The 9,888-nt window shown below is 59.0% G+C and overlaps 1 protein-coding gene across 1 annotated transcript; it reads left to right on the top strand.

Annotated features, from left to right (window-relative positions):
• The first annotated feature begins 7 nt into the window (after nucleotides 1-7).
• On the top strand, nucleotides 8-9,017 carry GNAT2 (G protein subunit alpha transducin 2). The gene is made up of 10 exons (XM_040085663.2): nucleotides 8-24; nucleotides 2,307-2,528; nucleotides 3,383-3,425; nucleotides 3,610-3,751; nucleotides 3,915-4,072; nucleotides 4,570-4,698; nucleotides 4,904-5,033; nucleotides 6,411-6,564; nucleotides 7,080-7,280; nucleotides 8,644-9,017. Exons 2-9 carry the CDS (start codon nucleotides 2,411-2,413, stop codon nucleotides 7,268-7,270), a joined length of 1,065 nt encoding a protein of 354 aa, XP_039941597.1. The 5' UTR covers nucleotides 8-24; nucleotides 2,307-2,410; the 3' UTR covers nucleotides 7,271-7,280; nucleotides 8,644-9,017.
• Nucleotides 9,018-9,888: the final 871 nt, after the last annotated feature.

Raw genomic sequence — 9,888 nt, 5'->3', positions numbered from 1 at the left:
AGGAGGCGGCTGCGGCGCTGGAGGGTGGGGAGGGGGCAAGACCCGGGATGGGGCTGTGAGCTACGGGGGTGCGGGGCCGAGACACCCCCGGGACAGGGGTGCCCCCCTCACGGACAGCCCTGCGCCCCCCCGGACTAACGTGACACCCCCCGGAGCAGCGCCGTGTACCCGTGTGGGGTCAGCCGGGACCCCCGGACAGCCGTGACACCCCCGGGATGGACGTGTGTCCCCCCAGGCTCTGTACCTCTGTGGGAACACCCGGGACCCCCGGGACAGCCCGAAGCCCCTCCTCGGGGACAGCCCTGATGTCCCCTCCCCCCCCCAAACAGGCATCGTAACCCGCGAGAGATGGGATTGGACCCCCCCAAAGTACAGCGTTGTTTCCAAAATAGGGTACCCCCCCCCCCCGAGGGGGACATAATGTACCCCCAATATGGGCATTGCCCCCCCCCCGAACAGGCACTACCCCCCAAAAACACAGGGTGTCGTTCTTCCCCATCCGGACTGGCCCCGTCCCAGCGGGAATCCGTGTGCCCCCCCAAGGGGCAGCGTCACCCCCAGGATGGGCATCCCCCAACACAGACCGTCACCCCCCCGGTCAACACCCCAAAGGCACCGAGTACCCCCGAAATCAGCGCATACACCCCGAAATGGGGCATCACCTCCTCCACGATGATGACACCCCCCCCCCCCCCCCAGATATGGCATCGCACCCCAAAAGAAGGACTCCCACTGTCACCAGCACTGCCCCGGCTCAGGGTTTGTCCCGAGCCCCCCCAGGAATGTCCCCAAGCCCCCCCAGCCAAAGTGGGGGCCCCCCCAGAAGCAGAACCCGGCTGCGGGGGTGCCGGGGGTGCCACCTTTGCCCTTGCCTGGCTCCCCGCGTGTCCCTACCTGGGCCGGGGTGGCTCCGGGTGGCTGTCGGGCCGTGTCCCCTCCGAGCGCCCCGAGTGTCCCCTGAGCCGCCACCGGCGCGGGGGGGTATTTTTAGCCGCCGTTAGAGCGGAGGGAATGTCACCCACCCCCTCGCTGTGCCCCCCACCCCTTGTCGAGGGGCCGAAGGGACAGCGAGGTGACACCACCCACCGCTGTGCCAGGCTGGGAGGGCGCAACAGCCGCGGGGGACAATGGGGACCCCCAGCCTGAGTCATGTCCCCTGCCCGGCACTGTCCGCACAACGCGGGGGGGGGGGGGGCGGTGCACGGTATTTTAATTGGACCCCCTTCATTAGCGCCGAGTTCATTAGAGGCTCAGAAAGGGCTTTGTGTCCGCGGGGACAGCGGGAACAGAGTGTCCCCAAGCAACGGCGCTGGCGGGGAATGTGCGTCCTGCGGGACGTGGGGACACGCGTGCGGGGACACGGAGCCCCCAGCGGCCCTGTGAAGTGCAGGGATTTAGGGCACCTTAAACCCGAACATCGCGGACCTGCAGGACTTTCGGGGGTCCCAAAGCCCAGCCCGGGGCGGGGGGCTCCCCCGGCGGTGCCCACCTGAAGGCAGCCTCGTAGGGAAAGGGGGATGCGCCCACCCGAGCCCAGGGTTTGGGAGGGTCTGCTGCGCGGGGGGATGGGCTGGGAGGGGGCGCTGAGCCCGGGAGGAGGAGGAGGAGGAGGAGAAGGTTGAGCCACGATCCCATTAAAGAGCTTAGGCAGAGGGAGGGCAGCACGCAGCGGGGCAGGATTAGGGGGCCTCGTTACCCACCCCCGAGGGTAATGAGCTCCCTTTTCCCTGCAGGAGGAATCCCCCAGTGTCACTGTCCCCTGCCATCGCCCCTCTGCCACCACCCTGGACCCCTGTCACCACCCAGTGCCCTGCCACCGCTCTGGAGCACCCAGGGGCAGGGGACACACACACAACCAGGGGCTGAACCCATCCTCAGTGCCCCCCAAAAGCGGGATCACAGCCCACTGACAAGAGGGAGCCCCAATTCCCAAAACGATCCCCAATTCCCGAGTCACCTCAGGGGACCGGTCCCCACGGGCAGGGGTTGTCACGCTGATGCTCCCCCTTATGTAAAGCCCCCTGCTCACCTCCCTGAGATGCTCCATCTTTTTCTTTTTTTTCTCCCTGAGCCCTAATCTTTGCCATCTTGGGCTAATTGGATTTCCCGGGTCACATGGCAAGATAAAAAGTCCCCAAATCCCACGGTCAAAAAAAAACAGGTTATCCATGGGGAATTAAGGGAGAGAGCGGGGGGCAGCCAGCAGCGAGGACCCACCAAAGAGAGCTGCCAGCTTTTGGGGCACCCCAGCATCAGCGTGTGGGGTACCCGGCTCACCTTTTTTGGAATTTCTTGTTCACTCCTAGTGCTCACCTCGTCCCCGAGGTGTGCGTGTTATCTCCTTGAAGAGCTGGAAAAGCCTGGGGACCTAGAGGAGCTTGTGGAGTTATTGGAGGAGGAGAAGGAAGCCATGGGGAGCGGGGCCAGTGCCGAGGACAAGGAGATGGCCAAGAGGTCCAAGGAGCTGGAGAAGAAGCTCCAGGAGGATGCGGATAAGGAGGCCAAGACGGTCAAGTTGCTGCTGCTTGGTGAGCCTGGAGGGGATGTCCCCTGATGTCCCTGTGCTTCCACTCGCTTGAGGCTGAGGGGATGTGGGGATGGGGAAGGGGACAGGGAATCCAGGGCTCCTTGGGCTCCTCCTGCCCTGTCCCTGGTACCCCTCAGACAAGCTGCCATCGGCCTGGAGAGGATGTCCCGCCACCGGAATGTCCCCAGGGTTATTCCTGGGAAGGGCTGGAGGTGCCATCGGCTCTTGGGGGTGGCAGGCACGAAGGGGACAGGGGGGTTCAGGGGAAGGGACCGAGACTCTGGGTCCCACCGAGGGTGCGCCACATCTCAGGGGGTCAGCGAGAGCCTGGGGAGCTCCTGCAACCCCAAAACCTGCTGGTGCGTGCCAGGGAGTGCCAGGGAGGAGGAGATGGTTCCTTGAGGGTCCCGCCACACCCCATAGGGCAAGGGGGTGACCCTGTGGGGCAGGGGGGTGACTCTGTGGGGCAGGGGCCAGCAGTGGGGCCTTATCCAGGTGGGGGGGGCTGGGGTCAAGGCGATTAACACCCTAATTCTAAGCAGCTTCCTGTGCTGCCCTAAGCTGCTTAGGGCCCCAAAGGCACGGCCGGGCACTGCCCACGGTGGGCGGGAGGTGTGGGACCTGGGGGACCTGCGCCCAGGAGGTTCCCACCGCTCTGGGGGTCCCCGAGCTGTGGTCCCACACAGGCTGCAAGGGGTGACAGGAGTGTGGGGATGATGGCAGTGATGGGAAGAGGCCAGGCTGGGTGTCCAGGCAGGGGATGGGTGGGGGACAGTGGCTTGGGTCCTGATGGGGTGCCCATCACTGGCATCAGGCCCTGATGGGCACTGAGATGTCCCTCCCACCCTTTTCCAGGGGCTGGAGAGTCAGGGAAGAGCACCATCGTGAAGCAGATGAAGTGAGTATGGCCTGAGCCAGGCTGGGGAGGGGGAGGCCACCAGGATTAGCCACCAGCTCTTGGACATGGGGTGGCTGGACCCCCAGTGACCCCCCCATGTCACCTGGTGGTGCCCAGTGTGGGGTGGTGATCCCACCCCAGAGGGGATGTCCTGGCTTGGGGCTGAGGCCACTGTGCCTGCCAGGATCATCCACCAGGACGGGTACACGGAGGAGGAGTGTATGGAGTTCAAGTCCATCATCTACGGGAACATCCTCCAGTCCATCCTGGCCATCATCCGCGCCATGTCTACGCTGGGCATCGACTACGCCGAGGCCTCTTGCGCGGTCAGTCAGGGTGGGGTCCCTGTGCCCCGAACCCCCCGACAGGGGACCAGGGCAGCACCCGGAACCAGGGTCCACAGCGGCCCCATGTTGTCCCCCCAGTCCTGAGGGCGCTTTGGGGGGACAGGAGCCACAGGAGGGTTGGTGACAAAGGTCCCTCTCGCAGGATGAAGGCCGGGTGCTCTTCAACCTGGCTGACTCCATCGAGGAGGGCACGATGCCCCCCGAGCTGGTCACCTGCATCAAGAAGCTGTGGAAGGATGCGGGGGTCCAGGCGTGTTTTGACCGCGCCGCCGAGTATCAGCTCAACGACTCAGCCGCGTAGTGAGTGGGGACGTGGTGGGCGCAACAGGGACTGGCCTGGGGACCCCCTGGCAGCTCATGGCCGCTTCCAACCCAGCCTGGCAAAATCCATCTCCTCCCCGCTCCTGGGAATACCCTGAGCCTGCCAGTCTTCATCCCACCGGTGTCATCCTCCATCCCACCAGTACCATTCCCCAATCCCACCAGTACTGTTCTCCATCCCACCAGCGTCATCCTCCACCCCCCCACTGCCATCCTCCATTCCATCAGCGCTGTCCTACATTCTCCATCACAGCAGCACCATCCTCCATCCCACCAGTGCCATCCCCATCCCAAAAGTGACGCTGATCTGCAGCCCCACCACCCTTGATGTCCCTCAGCTCCCCCATGGATGTCACTGCCCTGGAGTCCCAGTGTTTGGCAGAGCTCAGCCCCACAACCACCCCGAAAACCCCAAGGGAATGGGGAGACACGGGCAGCCTCTTGGCATCAGGTCACATCCCTTCCTGTCCCCCCAGTTACCTGAACCAGCTGGACAGGATCACGGCCCCCAACTACCTCCCCAACGAGCAGGACGTGCTGCGATCCCGAGTGAAGACCACAGGGATCATCGAGACCAAGTTCTCTGTCAAAGACCTGAATTTCAGGTGGGTGGGAGCCTCCCCCACCTCCATGACCACTCCTCCATGATTCCCCCGGCTCTGATGGCGGGGAGGGATTTTGGGATTCTCCTGACACTTGAGGGACCACCACGAGCAGTGATTCCTGTCCCCCGAGGATGTGGCACTGAGCCGTCACATGGGGGGTGCCAGGACCAGGTGTGTGTGTCCCTCATCCTTGTCCTCTCCCCAGGATGTTCGACGTGGGAGGGCAGCGCTCAGAGCGGAAGAAGTGGATCCACTGCTTCGAGGGGGTGACCTGCATCATCTTCTGCGGGGCCCTGAGCGCCTACGACATGGTGCTGGTGGAGGACGACGAAGTGGTGGGTCGGGGTCCTGGAGGCACTGGGAGCCAAGGGGGAGAGGAACAGGGAGCTCCGAGGGGGCTCTGAGGAGGGAGGAACAACGCTGCACTGTCAGATGCTCTGGGTGATCCAGGAAAGGTGTGGGAGATGCAGGATGGAGCTGGTTCCCACCCAGTTGCACCCAGTGAAGGTGTTGGCATTTCCTCTGGGGCATGAATCCATGGGTCTGCCTACGAGGAAACCCCCAAGTGTTCCCGTGCAGATCCTCAGAGCCGCCGGAGAAGAGCCACACAGCCAGTCAAGCTAAGCCAAAGGGAAGGGCAAGAAGAGCCAGCAACTCACTGGGAAGAAGGAAAATCTGGTCCTGAGGCACCTCATGCCTCGCTGTGCCCTCCGCGGGGAGCAGAGGGGGTGAGGAGGAGTAGCTCCCACCCTCCCAGTGTGGGGGCACAAGGACGTGATCCAATGTGTGCCCAGTGAGGGACGCACAGGCAGAGCTCTGGGAAAGCAGCTCGGAGGGCACAGATCCAGAGAGGAGGAACATGGGAACTCCATAATGGGTTTTTCTTTGAAGAAACGAGGGGTGAAGACGAGAAGAGCAGGAGTGGCTTCTTCCCTGGCATCTCCTCCAGGTCCCATGGCTGCTCCTTGGGAAACAAACACCTTCTCCTGAAGCTGGATCAGGGTCGGGATCCGCCACCCCAGGCCCTGCCATGGCCCGGCAGGAGCTCGCAGCCTTTTCTCAGCCACGTGCAGGAGAGCATCCTTCCCGTGGGAGAGGCTGGAATGCTCACCCAGCGCAGCACAGGGCAGGATTTGGGCAGAGCCGGTGCTCTGCATACAGAAAAACTGCTGTGATGGGAAGCTGGATGAGGGAAAACCATCCCTGGAGAACCCACCCGCTGCCCACAAAGATGGAGGATCCCCCTTATATCAAGCAAAACCCCCTCATTGGACTTGGCTCTGCCTAGATGGGTCCTCATCCCCTCAGGATGACCCAGCAGCAAACTAAGAACTCAACATCTGCTCTAAAACCGGAGCTTTCCTTTTCCCAGCTCCTTCCTGAAGCTGTGGGTAATGGCCAGAAGCCGCGGTTCGACACGAGCATCCCCCTGATGACAGGAATGGTGCTCACTGAGCACCTTCCTCACAGTGAAATCACCATAATCCTTCATTTCTGACAATCCCAGGAGGGACTGGAACCACTCCGTACCCTGAGCATCACCTGGATTTATCCATGATTTTGGGTGGGCGGGAGGGACTGGGCAGGCAGCAGGACCAGCTGCTGCTGCAGCTAACAGGGAAAAGCTCTTTTCTTGGGAATGGAGGGGGGTTTGGGGCTGGGCTGCAGTGGCCCAAAAGGGCGTCAATCCGTGACAATCCGCTTCCCTGCAGAACCGCATGCATGAATCCCTGCACCTATTCAACAGTATATGCAACCACAAGTTCTTTGCCGCCACCTCCATCATCCTCTTCCTCAACAAGAAGGACCTTTTTGAGGAAAAGATCAAGAAAGTCCATCTCAGCATCTGCTTCCCGGAGTACGACGGTGAGTCCGGACCCTTCCCGGCCTTACCCCTCCTCCTCAAGACCCCCCCAAACCAGGGGCTGTGTGCTCCCAGCAAAGACACGGGAACTCAGTTTTGGGATATGCTGGATAGGGCTGGGGAAGGGGAGATGAGGATGATGAGAACTGCCTCTATCTCAAAAACAGGCTGGGGAAGGGGAGAGGGAGGATGAGAATTGGCTCTATCCAAAAAAAAAAAAAAAAAAAGGCTGGGGAAGGGGATGAGGGTGAGGAGGATCAGAGCTAGTTTTAACCAAAAAAAAGGCTGGGAAGGGGATCAGGATGGGCAGAACCAGCTCCATCCTGCTCTGTGGGGTGGTGACTCAAATTCTGGGAGGCTGGAGCTGAGGAGAGGACGGAGGTGGTCTCAGGAAGGCGTTTGGGAGAACAGAAATGGGGTAAAAAGGAGTTTTGTGGAACGCATGGTCAGCACTCCACCCTGTTCCTCCGACACCTGCCCCCATGGAGCAGCTTGGCAGCATTCCCTCACTCTGCAGGTCCAAACACATTTGAGGATGCAGGGAACTACATCAAGACCCAGTTCCTGGATCTCAACATGAGGAAGGACGTGAAGGAGATCTACAGCCACATGACCTGTGCCACAGACACGCAGAACGTCAAGTTCGTCTTCGACGCCGTCACAGACGTGATCATCAAAGAGAACCTCAAGGACTGCGGGCTCTTCTGAGCACCAGCAGGTACGGGAGAGAGGCTGGAGCCAGAAGATAGGGACAGGAGAGGGGAGGAGGGTGGTCAGAGCCAGCTCCATCCCAAAAAGGGCTGGGGAAGGAGAGGAGGATAAAGATGACCAGAGCTGGATCCCTCCGAAAAAAAGGGCTGGGAATGATCAGAGCTGGCTCCATCTCAGAAAAGTCTGGGGAAGGAGAGGGACATGAGGAAGAGCAGAGCCAGTTCCATTCCAGAAAAAGGGTTGGGGAAGGGGTAAGGCTGATCAGAGTTGGCTCCATTGCAGAAAAAGCTCCGGAATGGGAGAAAAAGGGCTGGGGATAGGGTAGGGTATAAAAATGATCAAACCTGGATCCCTCCCATAAAAGGATGGGAAAGGAGGACAGGGATGAGAAAGAGCAGAGCTGGCTCCATCCCCAAAAAAAGGCTGGGGAAGAAGAAAAAGGATGATCAGAACCAGCTCCATCCCCAAAAAAAAAAAAAGAGCTGGGGATGAGGATGAGGATGAACAGAGCTGGCTCCATCCCCCAAAAAGGGGCCAGGAGGGGAATAAGGATGATCAGAGCTGGCTCCACCCTGCTTTATGGGATGTAGGTCCCCCTGGTTTCGCCATCAAGCCCTGGAAATCCTAGGAGTAGGGGAGGGGAGGATGGACTGGGAGCACTGGGGGGGGTCTGGGGTCCCATTAGCCCAGGGACGTGGTCACATCCCTGTGCTGAGCTCCCATGGGATTCAGTCCCATCCCACAGCAGGGTGGGCTCAGACAGTTCCCACCCTTGCATCAGGAGTGATGAAAACATTCCCAAATCCTCTACTTGAGCTAAAGGGAATGATTTGATTTCTCTCCTGTTGCAATTCCACCTGCCCAGCCTCAGCGGATGGGAATATCCCAAGGCACACTCTGCTGCTCCCAGCCTTTTAGCTCATCCTAAAACGTTAATTAGGGTTTATCACCCTAATTAGGGCTTATCATCCTAATTCTTGCACTAATACTGAGCAGCAGCAGGAATTCCATCCTCTCTGCCTCCTTTCCAAGCAGCTCCCAGCCACTGGCTCTGGCACTTTGCTTTTCAGGGAACCTCTGGCGCTTCTCTTATCCTTGAATATTAACAAAAAAGCAGGAAAAAGCTAAAAAAATGAAACCAACCAAAAAACCCTCAAGAAGGTTCCCTGCAGGCAGGAGGCACCAGAAGGTGACACTTGGGAAAGGGTGAGGGATGTTCCATCCTCATCACCACAGGGATGAAGGTATAGGGATGAGGTCACACATGTTCCCGAACCCCACCTGAGTTTTTCCCTTGTTTCCATAGAATTGCTCCTCCAAGCCCTTCCCTGGGTGTGTTTAACTCTCTGTTTTCTCTCCCTCCCTCCCAGAAGAAGAAATCACTCCCATCTCACCGTTCTGCTGAGCAGAGCCAAAGGAAGAACCAACCCCCACCACACGTCACTCGCTCCCACTTTTTCTATGACCTGCCCAAATCCGCCTCCTTCCAAACCCAAACTAGGAAGGGGCTGAAGCTCAACTTCCTGCTCCCTTTCATGGCCATTTCCTCTTTTTTTCCCAAGAAAGAACCCCTGTTCTCAGTGTTTTACAGGAGGTTTGACACCGGAGAGCACAGCCAGGAATAGGAATATTGAGGGAATTTGGGAGGTAGGACAGACATTGCCCCCTTTGCCCGTCCCTCTGCAGCCCATTCCTGCCCTTGGATGGAAGCTGGATTAATCCAGGATGGAATTTCTGGGGAAGGGGGAGGCTGCGTTACCTCCGAGTCACTCCTGGGAACCAACCTCAGCCCTTGGGCAGGACGAATCAGGGGTTTGTGGGGTTGTTTTGGGCCCTAAATGGAGGGAATTTCTCAGGCAGGAGGGGCTGGGGAAGGGAATCCCAACTCCAGCCCAGGAATGGGCTGGATAAAGAGGAAATGGTTATTTGAAAGATTTTCGTTCTGCTACTTAGAGCTGCATTTGCTCTGTCTGTTTGTAAATAATCCATAGATGAGCCCTGGATCCATCCTCTCCCTGATTCCTGCAGAGATCTCCCATCCAGCTTCATTTAACTGTAGGAAAACACAATAAAGGAATACGCATGATGTGGATGTTCTTCTTTTCTCCCACTTCCATTTCGCTCTATTCCTGTGTCCCAGAGCTTGGATCAAGGGATATTTCACCTGCTTTGCCTCCATTCTGGGGGTGTATGGATCTCTGGATCTCACCTGGATCACCCCATGGCCACTGCTGGGCTCCTGGGGGGTGGGATAGGGGTCACCATCCCAAAAAAACTTTGTGGCCGGTGCCCCTGGATGAGATTGAAACTCCTGGATGAGTTTAAAGGATGAGTTATCCCATGGAAGATGACTGGAAGGGAACTGTCAAGCAGACACAGCTCCAGACAGCTTGAAAAAGATTCCAGAACAGGGAATCTCCCTCAGGGCTCCCCCTGCCAGCATGCAGGAGCCTCCCTGAGGAATTTATCCTGGATTTTTAAGCAAGTGTTCTCAGAACACCTCCATCCCGCAGAAGTGCCCAGAGCAGAATTCCCATGGGGGTCCGAGCAGCCAGTGAGATCTGGGCTAGAAGTAAGCAGTAATTATCCATCTGCCAATCACCCCATGCACAGTG

Source organism: Hirundo rustica, chromosome 24 (genome assembly GCF_015227805.2).
Source record: "Hirundo rustica isolate bHirRus1 chromosome 24, bHirRus1.pri.v3, whole genome shotgun sequence".
In the NCBI taxonomy this organism is placed as follows: Eukaryota; Metazoa; Chordata; class Aves; order Passeriformes; family Hirundinidae; genus Hirundo; species Hirundo rustica.
This window is presented reverse-complemented; position numbering and strand designations above follow the sequence as displayed.